The sequence below is a fragment of the Lathyrus oleraceus genome, chromosome 5 (genome assembly GCF_024323335.1).
Source record: "Lathyrus oleraceus cultivar Zhongwan6 chromosome 5, CAAS_Psat_ZW6_1.0, whole genome shotgun sequence".
In the NCBI taxonomy this organism is placed as follows: domain Eukaryota; kingdom Viridiplantae; phylum Streptophyta; class Magnoliopsida; order Fabales; family Fabaceae; genus Lathyrus; species Lathyrus oleraceus.
The window spans coordinates 377,276,108-377,296,893 of record NC_066583.1 but is presented as its reverse complement, the minus strand read 5'-3'; the positions used below and the strand labels follow the sequence as shown (position 1 = coordinate 377,296,893).

The 20,786-nt window shown below is 33.3% G+C and overlaps 4 protein-coding genes across 4 annotated transcripts; 2 read left to right on the top strand and 2 right to left on the bottom strand.

The window, feature by feature from the left end:
• Positions 1 to 151: 151 nt before the first annotated feature.
• LOC127079661 (glycine-rich cell wall structural protein) lies at positions 152 to 939 on the bottom strand. Its single transcript, XM_051020041.1, has one exon. The coding sequence runs from the start codon at positions 826 to 828 to the stop codon at positions 328 to 330; it is 501 nt and encodes a 166-aa protein (XP_050875998.1). The 5' UTR covers positions 829 to 939; the 3' UTR covers positions 152 to 327.
• A 6,333-nt stretch (positions 940 to 7,272) lies between these two features.
• Positions 7,273 to 8,074, top strand: LOC127080814 (uncharacterized). The gene is made up of 3 exons (XM_051021108.1): positions 7,273 to 7,691; positions 7,779 to 7,939; positions 8,020 to 8,074. Exons 1-3 carry the CDS (start codon positions 7,479 to 7,481, stop codon positions 8,072 to 8,074), a joined length of 429 nt encoding a protein of 142 aa, XP_050877065.1. The 5' UTR covers positions 7,273 to 7,478.
• A 272-nt stretch (positions 8,075 to 8,346) lies between these two features.
• Positions 8,347 to 9,829, top strand: LOC127079656 (aminopeptidase M1). Its single transcript, XM_051020034.1, has 6 exons — positions 8,347 to 8,549; positions 8,654 to 8,939; positions 9,023 to 9,144; positions 9,224 to 9,321; positions 9,408 to 9,585; positions 9,671 to 9,829. Exons 1-6 carry the CDS (start codon positions 8,472 to 8,474, stop codon positions 9,812 to 9,814), a joined length of 906 nt encoding a protein of 301 aa, XP_050875991.1. The 5' UTR covers positions 8,347 to 8,471; the 3' UTR covers positions 9,815 to 9,829.
• Positions 9,830 to 15,392: 5,563 nt separating this feature from the next.
• LOC127079654 (glycine-rich protein 5) lies at positions 15,393 to 16,307 on the bottom strand. Its single transcript, XM_051020032.1, has one exon. It carries the CDS (start codon positions 16,201 to 16,203, stop codon positions 15,598 to 15,600), a length of 606 nt encoding a protein of 201 aa, XP_050875989.1. The 5' UTR covers positions 16,204 to 16,307; the 3' UTR covers positions 15,393 to 15,597.
• Between the last annotated feature and the right edge of the window lie 4,479 nt (positions 16,308 to 20,786).

Genomic DNA, 20,786 nt, shown 5'->3' with positions numbered 1-20,786 from the left:
ATTTATTTTAAAACAAATTATTTTAGGAAAACAACCGTCATTTTAAAACAGAATATAAACATTGACATTTCATAGAGGACTTGAATTATTAGCATTGTTCTAAAATTGAGAAAATAGAAAGTAATTGAAGAAAAAAACTCTCATCCACATATTTTGTCAAAAACCACCATTATTCAAAACACAAAATATGATATACATGTAATTTAAAAAATATCTATAATTCTTTATCATGTGATGCCACGCCCTCTCTAATGATGTAAGAAGCCTTCAGCAATTTATTCATACAAAAACGTGCGAAATAGAAAGCATTAATATTCTTCTTTATATTCATGGAAATCCACCTCCAACTCCTCCACCAGCTCCACCACCAAATCCTCCACCGGATCCAGCACCACCAAGTCCACCTCCACTACCACCACCGCCTCCAAACCCTCCTCCACCACCTCCTCCTAGTCCACTACCACCACCGGCACCACCTCCAAATCCTGATCCTCCTCCAAACCCTGATCCTCCACCAACACCACCTCCTCCGCCAAATCCACCGCCGCCACCACCACCAAAACCTCCTCCACCTCCAAGTCCACCGCCAGAACCACCACCAGCACCAAATCCGCCTCCTGAACCACCACCTAACCCTCCTCCACTACCACCACCACCACCAAAACCACCACCTCCTCCTGCGCCAGCACCTCCGCCGAACCCTGGACGATGATAGAAATTCTTCTCATCCCTTAAACCATTATCACTCCCAAGCTTCCTTGCATCAATGCTACTACAAACAAGAGCACCAAGAAGCACAAAAAGAAAAGCCCTAGAACTTGAAGCCATCTTGTGCTTTTGTCTAGAAACTTAAAAAACTTGAAGTTATTTGGTGTGGAGAAAAAGAAGTGAAGATAGGGTTTATATAATAAATGTCAAAGGCAAGTTTTAAGAAAAAAATAATAACTAAGAACTTTAGAATCAGTATGAGAACGCTTTAAATTAAGAACAACTTCTTAACCATGCAATGACGCGTTGGATATATAAATGGTTTCAACTGTTTCGTTAGAAGAAAAAGAGTATTTAGTTCCCACTTGCTTACTATATTAATGGGTGACTAAATTTTTAAGCTATTTTAAAACTTTAGAGTCTATTTTGGAATTGATTTTGAGATGATTTTGAGTGACTGTATCTATATTTAAAAAATAAAATTAAACAAATAATTTGATATTATATGATAAGATAGTATATTGTTATTTTTTTTTAATTTCAAATATATAACTACATAAACGTATCCTTTAAAACTTTGTCCTCTAAAACTCTCAAGAAATCAACTTGAAGCTTAATCAATCACTTCTGTTTCTTATGGAAGCAAGTGATACACATATTAGAGCATAGGTATATCGTAAGATATGAAATACACATATTAGACCAAGTAGACTTTTAACACATGACTTAGTTTAAAAAATAAATCAAATTAAATTCTTAAAAGTATATCTTTATATAAATATAAGAATCAATAATTATTATGAAGTTACCGATGAGTTGTAGTGACCTTGGCATTCGTGGCGAGTTTTTAGAGATTAGTGGTGTACTTCGGTTCTTCACTTGTTATAGTCAACTTTTTATTTTGGTCATGATTTTATAAATATAGAAAAATATGTATAAAAAATGCCAAGAATGAGAATTGAAACGCGCCATTATAAAAAACAAGTTTAACTAATTAGTTAGGTAGGTCATGTGATATAATTCAAGTTAGTTATTTGTTGTGGATTACTTTAATGTTAGCTATTTAGGTTATAAGTAGCCTATTATATATAAATATAAGTGTAGATAATTTTCATTATAACAATTCAATGCAATTATTTTTTATTCTCTCTCTGGTTGCTTCCTCACTTCTTGATTGTGAATTCAAGAACTGTGCATCGGTGGTCGTGTTTTCAGGGATCGTGAATCGTGTTTGCTGTAAATATGAATGGTATATTAATAGTATTCTCAATTCTCTTTCAATTCTTAATGGAAAAAATTGCAACCGATGGAGTAAATAGGTGCAATCATTATTCGGTTTTCATGAAAACCTAGAAGTGGTTACTAATGGTGTTCCTAAGCTTGCTCACAACGCAAACGACGCTCAAAGAGTTAGTCACAAGGATACCAAGAAGAAAGATTGCAAGGTTGCATTTTGTATTCAATCTGCAGTAGATACGGAGAATTTCGATTAAATTTCTCATGTTGAATCAGTGAAGGAGGCATGCGATATTTTTGTAAATTATTACGAAGGTGGTAATAAGTTTAAAGTTGTCAAGTTTAAGGCACACTGTTTCAATTCAAACAACACTTTCAATTCAAGCAAGTTTGTTTTTCTGTTCAATAAACTCTTTATTTTCTTTTTGACACTTAAATATTTTTTCAAAACAATAATTTTTTTTTCATAAAAGAATTTTTATAATTCGTTCCTTAGCAGTCAGACTAAAAGCTTGAAGCATCCAAACTAGGATCAACTCAGCTAACGTCTACATACTTCTAGGATACGATTATAATTGTTACCTAAAAGCAACCAACACATCCGTATTTTCTACCACAAACAAAGGAGCCTGATTTTCTCATTGTACTATGAGAATACGTAGACACGATGGTTCGAATCCTCAGCAAACACACTAATTATAAACTTATTTTTCCTCTTTCGCAAGTAACATTTAGATAATAACGGCCATCAGCGTAAAGAACAATCAAAATGGTTCCTGTCGAGTACAACGGATGTAAGGGGTGATAATACCTTTCTCTTGCATAATCGACTTCCTTACCCTTTTTATTTTCCCCTGAGTTTTATCGATATTTTCCCTTTCCTTCGGGAATAAATAAAGTTTAATGGAGACTTTGTTGTATCTTTGAGCGTACGATGCGTTCAGATATTTTTCGCAGCATGACAAATGGTTTGTGTCTTAGCTTATAACATGAGCGGTTACTCCAACGGAAGTTGAAGTTCCCGCACCACCAATCGTCATTTTGATCGATTGTTCTCTAGTCTCTGGAGAATCGTTATGGGAAGGGAAGAATTTTTTGGACTTGCCATTTCAACAAGAGTTTTGCCACTCCTCACACGCATACACACTCAGACATTAAAAACATTTCATGTATGAAGAACAAATTAGATAGTAAGAACATAAAACACTTCTACAAAATTTAAATTTTGCACAAAATGGTCCCACTTGGCGTGAAAATGTGTTTACCATTATTTTTGGTCAATAATTTCACAAGTTTCCGTTCACTTACAGGATTAAACTCAAAAAAGTCCTAGGACATATTGTGCAAAATATTTGAGAAAATATGTTTTTGCTTTGAATATTGATGTTTGAATATGAAGAAACTGTAAAGAACTTCCGATAAGAATAATACAAAGAAACAATGAAAGTAACTTAAACAAAAATACTTTGAGTACAAGATTTTAAAAGGGACGCGAATTCATATATGTTTCCTCACAAACTATTTTCTCTATGTGACTTGGATACTCAAGTTCTTTAGGGAATAATGGTAAAACTTGTGAATCTTTACTATATGAATGAAATCAACTTATATACTACACACATCAATAACTGTCGATAATGGTTACTACCCTAGAAATCAACACATATCATATTACACGGACTTATGTTTTTCAATATGCTTCCACGTGTTAGTCTTTAAACTGTGTCTAACTTCTCTTATTGTAAAAACCGTCTTCAAGCCTTTAACTACCCTTGTCGAGGGGTTTCCCTAACGAACTTCATGTGGTGTCGGCATGTCTCTAAATTGCTTAGTCTTTGACCTAAAACACACTAAGTCCCAAAACACCGGAAAAGTGAGTTCAACTCATCACTTTTACATCACACCTTCATATCGAAATGTTAATTCACTACAACCCTTTTTGAGATTTTGGACATGTTTTGAAGAGAGAGTGATCATAATCTTATGAATATGCTCCTGAGACTCTTTCAAACCAAATTTAATGGGTTTTAGTGCAGTGTCAAAAATCACAAATTAACATGTAATCTATTGTATCATTCATATTTATATTTAATTATTATATTTTATAAATGTGGGATTCATGTTTATTTTTAATTGTTACATTTTATAAAATGCCAAGACTTGGAGGTAAGAATCATGGTGTAGTTAAGTGGCTAAATAAAAAAAATATTGCATTTAGTTATTATTTTATAATTCAGTTTGAAGGAAATGATTAAATTGTGCTTTTATTGTCATTGAATGGATTCTTATTTTTAATTCTGGAATTAGTGGCTGAAACAGTGACTGACGTGTTCGGTCACTAAAAGAAGCCACTATTTCGGTCACAAAATATTGGTTGCAGATTTCTTCACAACAAGTTAGGGATTAGTACATTTCCAACCGAAAAAAGAATGTCGTTTTATTGGTAGTTAAATCAAATAGTGACCGACTTTTATGCTTTTGTGACCGAAAATATGATCACTAAAAGAGAAATTTTTAATAATGATTAAGTGAACATTTTTTATTACCTCGTTTTTAAAACCAATGTAAAATCCTATTTCCAGTCGAAATAAAATGTATTTTTTATAATAGTGGTAGTGACACAATTTCTTCTTAATTTCAAATTTGCCACTATTTTGCATAAGGTATTATGCGATTACATTAAATATTTAACTTTAATATTTTGCGACATTAACTTGATTATAAAAATATCAAAAGATGATGAGGAGGAGGATGGATTGATGATTCACTTCAATTTCTCAAGAATTTCACACATGCAAGGAGTTTCCAAGGATGATCAAGCCATTTTCCTTTCTTCCTTACCCTATCTCGCCCCATTCTCTTCCTTTTCGCCACTTTCTTTTATTAATGTCTCAAAATTGTTGTTATCCACTACGCCAAAAAGGTTTTTTAACAGCGCATCTTAGACAGCGCTTTTAAAAGAAAGCGCTGTCTAAGGTTAAAATAAAAATAAAACACGGAAACTGTTCTAAAAAAATAATGAAAGCGCTGTCTAAGGGGGGGTCTTAGACAGCGCTTTTAGAAAGCGCTGTCTAAGACCCCCCCTTAGACAGCGCTTTTAGAAAGCGCTTTTAAATATAGACCTTAGTCAGCGCTTTTGAGAAAGCGCTGTTTAAAGTCTTTCAATTAAAAAGAAAAGGATAATTTACCTAAGTCCAGTGTTACCCCATTCAAACCAAAACCTGCTTCAAGGCTCACCGTACTCCCTCCGTCTCCTTCGCGCCGGAATCACCTCCGGCAGCGGCGATTTCATGTTGAGGTTAGAATTTGTGTATGTTGCGGTGGCATTTGCACAGCCCATGTGTACAGTGGCCCACTCCATTTGCAGCAACAGCCGTAAGCAAACCCTTCTCCATTTAATTTCACAGTAAAATGCATGCTATTGCGTTCTTCGTCCTCTTTCTAAAATCTACTCCTCTTAAACTAACTACCACTATTTCATTATTCATACCTCGAATCGAAATAAACAAACCCTAGAACTATGGCGAAGAAACGCGTTCCCGATTGGCTCAACAGTCCTATCTGGTCCTCCCCCTCCGAACACAACCGCTTTTCCGCCGCTTTTGACCCACCGGAACCTCCCTCTCCACCCCCTGTCACCGTCGAAGAAGATCCTCCTTTAATTCAACATCGTACAAATCACAATGGTATTGCCACTTCATCTCCCTTTTCTTCTTCATCCTCTGCTTCTACTTCCTCCACCGATGACATGTCCATCTCTCGCCGGGCCCAGTGCCAGGCTCAATTGTTAGCCGAGGTAGCTTTCGTTTCACTCCATCATCCTTACTCTGAAATAAAAAAGCTTATAGTTGTTATTGTTCAGTTATGATGATATTGCTAACTCTTTGGTTACTAATAGTTATCTAGGAAGGTCATAGATATGCGGGAATTGAGGAGAATTGCTTCTCAAGGGATACCTGATTTTCCTGGTTTACGTTCTACTGTCTGGAAGGTAACTTCCTTTTCATTTTTCTTTGAAATTTCAATTAAGCCTTGGTATGGATGAACAATTTAATTAAGTGTTTATAGCATAATGGTTGTTTATCATATACGTGTTTATGGATAAGCTATTTTTATAACTTAACACCAAGTAAAGTTAAATGGTTTTCATATAACCTATAAAATATAAACTATTTTCATTAGCTTTTTTGAAGAGCTTATGGAAATAAGCTGAAAACAATTTATGAACTTGTTATATACTGTTCGTATAAGCCCTCACAAGTATTTAGGTCAGTGATGATAGATAAACTCAAATAAGTCAATTCAAATAGGTCCAAAGTCAAAAATCAATGTATATAGATGTTGCAATTTATTTATTTATTATTTTTTTTTGCAGCTTCTGCTAGGTTATCTACCACCTGATCATGCCCTTTGGTCCTCTGAATTGGCAAAGAAGAGGTCACAATACAAACGTTTCAAACAAGACATTCTTATCAATCTCGTAAGTTAGTTGATTTTGTTGGTTATTCTAACTAGTCAATATTCTATTTGCTTTGTCTACTTAGCCCCCGTCTGAATATTTTTGTGGCTAGTTAGTCAGAAATCACGAGGAGGATGTGGGACTCTGCTGATTATGATGCCGACGAAGTCAAATGTGAGACCAGGTGCATGCTTTCTAGATCACAAATCACTCACGGGGAACATCCTTTGAGTCTTGGCAAGACCAGCATTTGGAATAAGTTTTTCCAGGTACTAGTCTATGCAAACTTTTTTCTATATTTGAAAGCTACCCATTTTCCCCCTCTGTGTGAACTGTGTTTATGCTTCTTTGCACCATTGTCTTTATCATAATTACTGTATTCTCTGTTATGAGGTAAGCTTCTAAACTGTTATAATATATGGTATGCGAGTTCTTCATGTCACGGCTTATTTTATTTGTAGAATAACACATGATCTCCAGGTAATTATATTTATCAAACACGCTGCCACATACAGCTGATGGTCTTGCACTCTTGCTGTTATTGATATTTTAATTTTGGAAAATGCTAATGAGTGCCCTTAGTGCATTGTTTAAGTAATCAAAAGTGGTAACTTCCTCATAGGAAGTTGTGTATTTATTACTTCTACATATGTTTTGACTTGTATTTTCAAGACTATTTATTTTTATGAATACCTTAGCAGTGGCCTCAGGGAACTTGTTAGCTCAACCCTTTAATTTTTAATAAAGTAAATACTCCTTTTTATGTCACAAACTATCTGAATGTATCTCATAACGTGCTGTACTCTGGGCAGTGAAGGGCTATTGTGAATCTGTGATAGTAAATGTTGCTAGGCTTGTGGAATAGTGGGTGTTGGGCTATTAGAGTTTGTAAATAAACACTGATGGATGGAACTCCAAAGTTATTTGGTTTGAATGGAACTCCAAATATTTAAAGTAGAGTAGGTCTTTTTGCCTCTGAAGGAATGGTTCATTTGACTTCTTTGGAAGTGGCATGTAATTTTCTTTTGTTTTCTCCATTTTATTATTAGTCTGCCACTATTTTTTTTTGTATCTCATGTCGATTCTCATTAAAAATCAGATATTTAATTTTGGAACTAAAGATGGGAAACCAGCGGATACTTTGTCGCGAAAACACTCATATGTTCTGCAGCCGGTAACTGGGAAAGCAAAGTACTCAAAGCTGCATTCGAGTGAAGTTGCTGATAGCAAACAACCATTGCAGACGGCTGTTGTGAATTTGGATGATGTTACAATCAGCTTATCTAAGGTTCATTTGTTGTTTCTCTTTTGGTCATTTTGTTGTGTGAGATTGTCATCATTTTTGAGGATAATCTTTGCATTTCTGTCTTTGCAGGATGGATACAGAGATATGATGAAATTAGCAGACAACTTCGCTACATTTAATCAACGTCTAAAGTATGCTCATTTCCGTCCACTGGTGCCAGTAAAAGCTGATTCCAGGTCTTGGTGGAAGTATGCTTACAGAGCTGTATCCGATCAGATGAAAAAGGCAAGGTATTTAACTTCAATTATATTCACAGCCTTATACATTACTTGTCAACTACTAAGATTTTGATTGTTAATTACTGTAATAGGGTTATAGATAGAGAAGAGGAGAAAGGTTACATGTGGAAAATGGGAGGAATATGAGGTGTGTGTTGAGTGTAATTCGGGTTGACATGTTGTATGTTATTAGGCAAAGAAATAGCATCTCTGACTATTTTCTGCTCTAGGATTACTCTCTGTTGTAATTTCTTTTTAATGTATGATATACAAATTTGCTTTTATAATTGTAAAGTATGCAGTAACTTCAGAACATGTTTATTCCAATGAAAGCGATATTCTTTTTATAGGAAATAGTCCATAAAGATACTTCATAAATTGAGGGATTAAGAAATAAAATAAACATAAAATTCCCACATTGTTTTTTTTATCTAACCAGAGGTCACTAGCTTCATATATAAAAAAGCATGCTTGTTCAAATGCTAAGACTGAGGATCTATGGGCTGCACTTGAGGAAGGATCTGGTGAACCTGTGAATAAGTTAATGACCACATGGACTAAGCAGCAAGGATATCCTGTTGTATCTGTTAAAGTCAACAATCAGAATTTGGAGTTTGATCAGGTACCATTGCATCCAACCTTTTCATTAGTTTCTTGTCGTGATTATCTTCAGAGAAAACCCTTTATGTGTATTGTAACTTGGGAGCCTTGTATGTTTATCGGCAGTCACAATTCTTGTCAAGTGGTGCTCAAGGGGAAGGCCAATGGATTGTTCCAATAACATTATGCTTTGGCTCATATGACGTCCACAAAAATTTCCTCTTCCAAACAAAATCTGAAACACGTGATGTTAAAGAGTTACTCGGTTCCCCGATTACCGAAGACAGCAAATCTTGGATTAAAATTAATGTGGAGCAGGCTGGTTTCTACAGGGTGAAATATGATGAGTTGCTTGCTGCTAAACTTAGATATGCAATAGAGAAAAAAATATTATCTCCATCAGACCGGTTTGGTAAATTAGATAATCTCTTAACAATTTAGTTCCAATGGTAGAAGAGGAAAATACTGATAATTTGTGAGTTACTACTTTGACAGGAATTTTGGATGATACATATGCACTTTGTAATGCTCGCAAAGAATCATTGACCTCCTTGCTTAACTTGATGGCAGCTTATAGGGAGGAAGATGATTATACTGTGCTCTCTAACCTGATATCAGTAATGCTATCTTCCCAATATTGCTCATTAGTTACATAGGTTATTTATTGGATCTAATTTTAGTTCTCTTGTTTTACAGATAAGTTCTAAAGTTCAAAATATTGCAGCTGATGCAGTTCCAGACTTGCTAGATTATTTCAAACAGTTTTCTATTAATGTTCTCCAGTACTCTGCAGAGTAAGTTGGTTTTTATTGCGGTTAACGATTTTTTTAAGGAATTAGAGTATTTCTGCTACAACTTTCCTGTTTATATTGCTTTGCAGGAGGCTTGGTTGGGATCCTAAACCAGGAGAAACTCATGATGATGCGTTGTTGAGAGGAGAAATTTTGACTTCCCTTGCTGAATTTGGACATGATCTGACACTGGATGAAGCAAGCAGGCGATTCCAGGCTTTCTTAGAAAACAGAAATACTCCACTTCTTCCACCTGATATAAGAAGGGTTCGCTGCAGCATCATTAGAAATTTTGAACATATGGAATCTTCTTATGTATTCTTCTTTTGATGACTTTTTTTAATGTTGGCAGGCAGTTTACGTGGCTGTAATGAAACGGGCAACCAAATCTAACCGCTCGGGTTATGAATCACTTCTGAAACTATACAGAGAAACTGACCTAAGTCAGGAGAAAACGCGTATTCTGGGTAATGAAATATCTTCAGTGAAGGCATAACAAGGTATTTGGATGATGTGGAGTCCTTTCTAGAAATACTTTCAATTTAATATTTCAGCCATTAAATTTGGATTTTACTTTAGTTTTGACTGTGCTGCTCACCTATAATCACATACACTGTTAGGAACGGTAACTCTCCTAAAGAGGAAACCGAGGAATTCAATTTCAGTGAAGAGGACTGGAACCAGTTAAATAAAATGATCGGGTATAAGGAGGGTGATGATGGGAAATCGGATGTAAATAGCAAGGCAGATGTTGTTCATAAATTTGTGTAATTAATGTGTACATTTGTAGTATATGTTATGACTTGTAAATGTGTACATAAATTTGTATATATTTTGATACATTTAAGGCAAAATTGGTTTGAATTGGTATATATATATATTTGTTAGCCAAAAATTGGTAGAAAAAAGGCCAAAATGGCATATATAAAATGTGATAATTGTCTGTCAAAATCTGGTTGAAAACAGGTAGAAATTCTGGTTAATAAACCTAGAAAAAATGTGGTTTAAAACAAAAGCTTCAAAAATTTTCGTATACCTTAGACAGCGCTTTTTACAAAAGCGCTGTCTAAGGGGGGGATTAGAAAGCGCTTTAGGAAAAAGCGCTGTCTAAGGGGGTGGCTTAGACAGCGCTTTTTGAAAAGCGCTGTCTAAGGTATACCTAAAAAAATTAAAATAGAAGGGTCTTAGAAAGCGCTTTTGGCCAAAGCGCTGTCTAAGGGGGTGGGGCTTAGACAGCGCTTTTCAAAAGCGCTGTCTAAGGTATACCTAAAAATTTTAAAATAAGAGGTCTTATAAAGCGCTTTTGGCCAAAGCGCTGTCTAAGGGGGGGGCTTAGAGAGCGCTTTTAAGATTTAAAAAAGCGCTGTCTAAACCTTTAGCAGCGGAGGTTTAGACAGCGCTTTAAAGCGCTGTCTAAGGCTAAAAAAAGCGCTGTCTAAGGTCTTATGGAAGCAAGTGATACACATATTAGAGCATAGGTATATCGTAAGATATGAAATACACATATTAGACCAAGTAGACTTTTAACACATGACTTAGTTTAAAAAATAAATCAAATTAAATTCTTAAAAGTATATCTTTATATAAATATAAGAATCAATAATTATTATGAAGTTACCGATGAGTTGTAGTGACCTTGGCATTCGTGGCGAGTTTTTAGAGATTAGTGGTGTACTTCGGTTCTTCACTTGTTATAGTCAACTTTTTATTTTGGTCATGATTTTATAAATATAGAAAAATATGTATAAAAAATGCCAAGAATGAGAATTGAAACGCGCCATTATAAAAAACAAGTTTAACTAATTAGTTAGGTAGGTCATGTGATATAATTCAAGTTAGTTATTTGTTGTGGATTACTTTAATGTTAGCTATTTAGGTTATAAGTAGCCTATTATATATAAATATAAGTGTAGATAATTTTCATTATAACAATTCAATGCAATTATTTTTTATTCTCTCTCTGGTTGCTTCCTCACTTCTTGATTGTGAATTCAAGAACTGTGCATCGGTGGTCGTGTTTTCAGGGATCGTGAATCGTGTTTGCTGTAAATATGAATGGTATATTAATAGTATTCTCAATTCTCTTTCAATTCTTAATGGAAAAAATTGCAACCGATGGAGTAAATAGGTGCAATCATTATTCGGTTTTCATGAAAACCTAGAAGTGGTTACTAATGGTGTTCCTAAGCTTGCTCACAACGCAAACGACGCTCAAAGAGTTAGTCACAAGGATACCAAGAAGAAAGATTGCAAGGTTGCATTTTGTATTCAATCTGCAGTAGATACGGAGAATTTCGATTAAATTTCTCATGTTGAATCAGTGAAGGAGGCATGCGATATTTTTGTAAATTATTACGAAGGTGGTAATAAGTTTAAAGTTGTCAAGTTTAAGGCACACTGTTTCAATTCAAACAACACTTTCAATTCAAGCAAGTTTGTTTTTCTGTTCAATAAACTCTTTATTTTCTTTTTGACACTTAAATATTTTTTCAAAACAATAATTTTTTTTTCATAAAAGAATTTTTATAATTCGTTCCTTAGCAGTCAGACTAAAAGCTTGAAGCATCCAAACTAGGATCAACTCAGCTAACGTCTACATACTTCTAGGATACGATTATAATTGTTACCTAAAAGCAACCAACACATCCGTATTTTCTACCACAAACAAAGGAGCCTGATTTTCTCATTGTACTATGAGAATACGTAGACACGATGGTTCGAATCCTCAGCAAACACACTAATTATAAACTTATTTTTCCTCTTTCGCAAGTAACATTTAGATAATAACGGCCATCAGCGTAAAGAACAATCAAAATGGTTCCTGTCGAGTACAACGGATGTAAGGGGTGATAATACCTTTCTCTTGCATAATCGACTTCCTTACCCTTTTTATTTTCCCCTGAGTTTTATCGATATTTTCCCTTTCCTTCGGGAATAAATAAAGTTTAATGGAGACTTTGTTGTATCTTTGAGCGTACGATGCGTTCAGATATTTTTCGCAGCATGACAAATGGTTTGTGTCTTAGCTTATAACATGAGCGGTTACTCCAACGGAAGTTGAAGTTCCCGCACCACCAATCGTCATTTTGATCGATTGTTCTCTAGTCTCTGGAGAATCGTTATGGGAAGGGAAGAATTTTTTGGACTTGCCATTTCAACAAGAGTTTTGCCACTCCTCACACGCATACACACTCAGACATTAAAAACATTTCATGTATGAAGAACAAATTAGATAGTAAGAACATAAAACACTTCTACAAAATTTAAATTTTGCACAAAATGGTCCCACTTGGCGTGAAAATGTGTTTACCATTATTTTTGGTCAATAATTTCACAAGTTTCCGTTCACTTACAGGATTAAACTCAAAAAAGTCCTAGGACATATTGTGCAAAATATTTGAGAAAATATGTTTTTGCTTTGAATATTGATGTTTGAATATGAAGAAACTGTAAAGAACTTCCGATAAGAATAATACAAAGAAACAATGAAAGTAACTTAAACAAAAATACTTTGAGTACAAGATTTTAAAAGGGACGCGAATTCATATATGTTTCCTCACAAACTATTTTCTCTATGTGACTTGGATACTCAAGTTCTTTAGGGAATAATGGTAAAACTTGTGAATCTTTACTATATGAATGAAATCAACTTATATACTACACACATCAATAACTGTCGATAATGGTTACTACCCTAGAAATCAACACATATCATATTACACGGACTTATGTTTTTCAATATGCTTCCACGTGTTAGTCTTTAAACTGTGTCTAACTTCTCTTATTGTAAAAACCGTCTTCAAGCCTTTAACTACCCTTGTCGAGGGGTTTCCCTAACGAACTTCATGTGGTGTCGGCATGTCTCTAAATTGCTTAGTCTTTGACCTAAAACACACTAAGTCCCAAAACACCGGAAAAGTGAGTTCAACTCATCACTTTTACATCACACCTTCATATCGAAATGTTAATTCACTACAACCCTTTTTGAGATTTTGGACATGTTTTGAAGAGAGAGTGATCATAATCTTATGAATATGCTCCTGAGACTCTTTCAAACCAAATTTAATGGGTTTTAGTGCAGTGTCAAAAATCACAAATTAACATGTAATCTATTGTATCATTCATATTTATATTTAATTATTATATTTTATAAATGTGGGATTCATGTTTATTTTTAATTGTTACATTTTATAAAATGCCAAGACTTGGAGGTAAGAATCATGGTGTAGTTAAGTGGCTAAATAAAAAAAATATTGCATTTAGTTATTATTTTATAATTCAGTTTGAAGGAAATGATTAAATTGTGCTTTTATTGTCATTGAATGGATTCTTATTTTTAATTCTGGAATTAGTGGCTGAAACAGTGACTGACGTGTTCGGTCACTAAAAGAAGCCACTATTTCGGTCACAAAATATTGGTTGCAGATTTCTTCACAACAAGTTAGGGATTAGTACATTTCCAACCGAAAAAAGAATGTCGTTTTATTGGTAGTTAAATCAAATAGTGACCGACTTTTATGCTTTTGTGACCGAAAATATGATCACTAAAAGAGAAATTTTTAATAATGATTAAGTGAACATTTTTTATTACCTCGTTTTTAAAACCAATGTAAAATCCTATTTCCAGTCGAAATAAAATGTATTTTTTATAATAGTGGTAGTGACACAATTTCTTCTTAATTTCAAATTTGCCACTATTTTGCATAAGGTATTATGCGATTACATTAAATATTTAACTTTAATATTTTGCGACATTAACTTGATTATAAAAATATCAAAAGATGATGAGGAGGAGGATGGATTGATGATTCACTTCAATTTCTCAAGAATTTCACACATGCAAGGAGTTTCCAAGGATGATCAAGCCATTTTCCTTTCTTCCTTACCCTATCTCGCCCCATTCTCTTCCTTTTCTCCACTTTCTTTTATTAATGTCTCAAAATTGTTGTTATCACTTGTTTACCTCTTTCCTTGTACATTTAATTGATAAACTTGAATTGCTTGTGTATTGCCATATATATATATATATATATATATATATATATATATATATATATATATATATATATATATATATATATATATATATATATATAACAATGATAATTGGGACCATAGCATTATGTGTTTCGTTTGAGTTTGGTTTATGAGTTATCTTTCATGGATAAGGAAACTCTGATAGCTTGGGTGCTATGTTTCGAGGTAATAACACGAGTATTATGTTTGAATGTAACGAAATTGTCATAACATGTAAACAGCATAAGTTGATTAAGTACTTTTAATCCAATAAATAATATTTGATGTATGTGTGCTTGTATAATGGAAATAACTGGATTAGGCGAGGAACCATAGGCTTTTACTAGGATTATCTAGTGGAGTAAACTCGAGCATATATAGATGTATGTATTTGTGTCTATTCACTCCTAATTGGAGGGTCACAATGAGATTAATCTTGGAAGATATAGTGGGAATATATTTGTGAAAGACCGACTAGCAGTATGACTTGCCCGTAAATGTAATCCGTACCTGAGAGATTAGATAGAGTCACTGATTACGTGAGAGGTAGGACCCCTATTGTAGTGATAGTTCTGGGGAAAACCCATTAGTCAAACAGACATATGGTTTAGTTAAGATTCCATTGAGATAGTTGTATCCCACCACATGATTAATATTTCAGATGAACAATTAGCAGGTAAAGGAAAAGGAAAGATGCTCTGAAGAAGTTGAAGACCGTATTATCTATTTTGAGTTTTCCGTTGTGTACTTTTTGTCTTCAGTATCTTGTATTAAACATCTCATTGAATATATATTATGGTATAGACCTTATTTCATACATGTATATGGATGTCATCTAGACAATATATGATGTACCATGTTATAACATTTCGAATATTATAGATCTATACACATTTTATTTAAGGTGTTACAGTTGCGGGTCACATTTTAATAATAATTTTCACTAAAATCGATAAAGAAAAATGAGCCTTGAATCCTTTTATATAGTATGTTTATTTCAAGTTATGAAATATCAATTTTTAGAACCCTATTCTAGAATTATTAGCATTGATATGAAATAGAGAAAATAGATAGTCTCATCCACAGATTTTATCAAACAACACCATTATTCAAAAACACAAAAGATGATGTACATGTAATTTAACAATATTTATAATTCTTTATCATGTAATGCCACGCCCACTATAATAATCTATATAGCCTTCTGCTTTATTCATACACCAAAAACATGCAAGTAGCAACCATTCATTTTCTTCGTTATATTCATGGAAATCCACCTCCAACTCCTCCACCAGCACCACCACCAAATCCTCCATCGGATCCAGCACCACCAAGACCACCTCCACTACCACCACCGCCTCCAAATCCTCCTCCACCATCTCCTCCTAGTCCACTACCACCACCAGCACCACCTCCAAATCCTGATCCTCCTCCAAACCCTGATCCTCCACCAACACCACCTCCTCCGCCAAATCCACCACCGCCACCACCACCAAAACCTCCTCCACCTCCGAGTCCACTACCAGAACCACCACCAGCACCGAAACCGTTTCCTGAACCACCACCTATCCCGCCTCCACTACCGCCACCACCACCAAAACCACCTCCACCTCCAAGTCCACCACCAGAACCACCACCAGCACCGGCACCTGCACCAAATCCGCTTCCTGAACCACCACCTAACCCTCCTCCACTACCACCACCGCCACCAAAACCACCACCACCTCCTGCACCTCCACCGAACCCTGGATGATAAAAATTCTTTTCATCCCTTAAACCTTTATCACTCCGAAGCTTCCTTGCATCAATGCTATTACAAACAAGAGCACCAAGAAGCACAAAAAGAAAAGCCCTAGAACTTGAAGCCATCTTGTGCTTTTGGCTAGAAACTTAAAAAACTTGAAGTTATTTTGTATGGAGAAAGAGAAGTGAAACTAGGGTTTATATAGTAGCAAATGCCAATGGCAAGGTTAAGAACTTTAGAATCAGTATGAGAACGCTTTAAATTAAGAACAACTTCTTAACCATGCAATGACGCGTTGGATCAACATAAATGTTTTCAACTGTTTCGTTTGAAAAAAAAAGAGTATTCAGTTCCTAATTGCTAAGTCTTATAAGGTCCCACCGTTTACTTAGAGTAATCGATGATTAAATATTTAAGTTGTTTTAAAACTTCAAAGTCTATTTGCAACTTGATTTTTAGATGATTTTTTATGACTTTATTTATATTTTGATATAATTGTAATATTTTAAAAAAAATTAAACAAATAATATAATATTATATGAAATATAGTATATTATTTTTCTTATAATTTCAAATATATCAAAACTTAACAATATTCTCTAAAATCCACCTAAACTCTAATAATCGACTTGCAAACCTCTTAAGTAATCATTTCTGTTTCTCATGTAAACAACTTATGTATTAAATTCACTTGTCATAGTCGAATTTTTACTTAAGTCGTGATTTTATGAATATAAAAAAATTATCAAAAATGAGAATTGAAACACGCGCCATTATATATATATATATATATATATATATATATATATATATATATATATATATATATATATAAAGTGTATTTTGGTTATTATATTTATAGGGTAATGGTACGACACATGCTAAGGAATTAACAATTATAAAATTTATCTTAATATTTATAATAAATTTAATACACAATGTTTGAGATAAATTTTTTTATTTAGTTCTTAACCTATATTCTAAAGACACATGTTAGCATTATTCATATTTTTATATAATAAATAATATTTTTTTAAATTTTTTATAAGAATATATTATTTATATAAAAAATTTACAAATGAATTTATAACAAAAATATATATATAGGATTGTGTAATTAATCAATTTCATCATCGTGTATTTAATTTAATTACAATTTTGATTTCATGCACGAAATTGATCTTTCTATTTTAAATTTAAACATTTTTAGTCTCCTTCTCATACTTTTATATTTGAAGTTAAAGATGTTTTCATTTTTAAATGACACGTTCTTTTTGTTAAACATGAAAAACACCGTATATAAATTTATTAGGAATCTATTTTTAAAAATATAAGTTAAAATATAAATAACTAATCGATTTTCTATAAACAAAAAACATAAGCTGAGGATCAGAACTGTTTAAATTTAAAATAGGAGGATTAATTTCGTGAATCATAAAAAATTGAGATATCAAAACTATAATTTAAGCTATATATTATTAATCATTTATTTTATTTAAAATTTATTTACTACTTTTACTAATTCATTAACGAGTTTATTTGCATAGCTTAATGCATATCCCAAGGTAAAATAAACGGATATTAAGTTACTCGTTTTCTTACATACACAAATACGGATTTGATGGTACTCGTACCCTCAGGTATCCATATCCATTAATAATTAGCAAAAATCACATAAATATTAATTTGTTTAATCTAAAATTACTATTATTATTATTATCAATTTTTTTATTAAATATTGAAACTATTATTATAATAATAATAATAATAATAATAATAATCATTATTATTATTATTATTATTATTATTATTATTATTATTATTATTATTATTTTGTTGTTGAATCTAGTATCATTATTTGATAAAAAAGACAAAGTGAATGTGATTTATTTAATATTGTCGAAGTTTTATGAGTTTAAGTACTTAATTCATAAAATTTGAGTAGATGATAAATTCATAAATAATAAATAATAAAGTGCTGGAAAATAAAAAGCAGAATGTAAAAGTTAAGGGAAGAGAGAAAAACACACAATATTTATTCTAATTCTCTTTCGCGAACTGAAACATATGTCCAGCGTCTCTGTCTGATTTAGAGATTTTCCACTAGTATCAAGAAATTTAGTTAGAAGTCTCACACCAAGACTCCTCTCAAACTAATCCTTAATACTCACTCAAGAAAGCTCATCACTTCCTTGTTTACACAACACACACTAAATACTATGATGGACTCTGAATTCCCATAACTCAAAGGATTTTGTTCACAATCATCAAATACTATGATGATCCTCACCAAACACTAGTGAATTAAGAATCACACTAATTCTTAAGAAATGAAGAACTTTATATAAGTTGTAGAATCTTCAAATCTAAACTAGGATTAGAGACGTCTTATCAATATCATTTTTCAGATTAATATCACTTAATGCTTAGAACTTTCTGGTTTTCCAAAAGTTTAATCAAAGTTTCAAAACTTAGAAATATGAAAACCACTTGAAAATGATATTTTTGATTTTATAGATTTGTTTCAAAGTTCTTAATCAATTTCAGAAGTGTAAATCAATATTTATATGTTTAAAGAAGATGTCATAAAACAATATATCACTTTGGAAAGATATCGTGAACAATTAAAATGCTTAAACATGACACTGGTTCATAAAACAACGTGTCCCAACAAGATGTAATTGGTTACAAAAATATGGTAATCGGTTACATGTTGTTTCTATTTGAAAATATTTAAATTTGTTGACAGGTAATCGATTACACACACGTGATAATCAATTGCACATGAAATTTTGCTTGAAAACACTTTGTAAATCATGTAATCGATTACATATATCTAGTAATTGATTACCATTGTGTTAACTCTTGAAAAACATAATTTTAAAGTCTATTTAAGTGGTTTTTACCTTTTTAACTTGGAAAACATTTTACCTTTTAATTATATGATATTTTCTGAGACTTTAAGTGATATGTGTGAAGGAGAATTGCGGTCCAAAACGCAGCGGAAATTAAAATTTTCTCCTTTAGAGATCCTTACGAATGGTCATGATCAGTGATAGAATATTTACCTCTTGTGATGATCGAAACCTTTGGTGCAGATCTCTTGTGACGATCAAAACCTTTGATGCAGATCCACAAAGCGATCACGAACGTTGAACGATGACAACGTCTCTACTCAGTCCACACGAACGGATTCCTTCAGTCTCAGTGCTAGCTGGTACGAATGAAGGCTTTGAGTGAGAGAGAGAGAGAGTGAGAAAACGAAAATAATGCAACCGCAATGAATGCTTCTGCACAAGGGTTCTATTTATAGAACCACTTGTGTGGGCTTCAAGCTAAAAGCCCACTTAAGTGTATTTTGGCCCATATCTTATAATATGCCCAAAATCACTTAAGCCCATGGTACCTTACCATATTTCGTATTCTACTCAAGTACACCGTACCTTACGATGTTCTATAATTCACTTAAGGGCACCGTACCTTACGGTATTCCTTAGTTACTCTATCTCTCATCAATCCGTCCTTTGTGTGTGACCCTGTAGGTTTTCGCGGCGTTGGCAATTATATTAAATCATGTATTTAACATAATAAACAGTGAGCGGTATCTAGCAACACATCACTGCTACCCAAGACACGAAAATGTCATGTGATCTGACAATTCCTTCTGTGATAATACTTATGTGTATAATTACCCCTTTACCCTTATGTCTATATTGAACACAAGGCATAGACCGTGTCATCCTTGTCCAGTTCAATATTGGGCCCATAGACATTTATCCTGTTATGCAGGATGGGCAAATTCCATATAGGTCACTCATGTCCCTCAGCATGCTTCGTGGAGTACCCATCAACTGTCTTTATGGTTATCCAGTTACGGACAACGTTGGATCAGCAATAAAGCACTCGACTCTACATCTAGGATCCATAGTGGTTTCAGGTCGAAGAGTGGAATACACTATTATCACCATGAGAATAACTTATGACACTTTGCATAACTTTCTATATAGTATTCTCATAGCGGGTCAATCCGGTATAAATATTACTCCTAATATTCATACCTATGTTTAAGACTTGATAACTCTTTATCCATGATCCATGAGATGTGATCATCAGTCTACAAACATAATAGTCTTAATGCTTTAATGTTATCCCACTTCACACTAAAGCTCGACTACGGATACTTTAGGAATAGTGTCCTTATGTTTAATGTGTTCTCATGATTAAGTCACACTTAATACATTAAACGAACTATCTATTCCAGGGACTTTATTAATCAACCATAATAAAGAGAATGCCTTTTCTTATTAGATACAAGTACCAAAATGTATTGGCCTCTAGGGCTTACACCAACAATGTGAACTAAAAAGTGATATATCAAAGATAAAGACATCTGCTTAAATTAAATTTTAATGATATTTGTCATTTTCTTTTGATCGTTGATATTTTTCTTTTTGCTAACATTGTTTTCTTCATCAAAATCCAGTCAAGTTCTTAAGAAAGATCTTATTCACAGCGTCATGACACTCAATAACCCAAATATGAACTATATTAACCTAGTTATTTCACTCAATTAACCAACTTCGTTTTTCCACTTAAGGCTACTTTTTAATGTCAAGTCACATATTAACCAAACTATAAATTGTATTAACCAAGTTTTATGCACCCTTAATCAAAGTTGTTTTGAAGAAAGAGAAAGAAAGATGTAGAA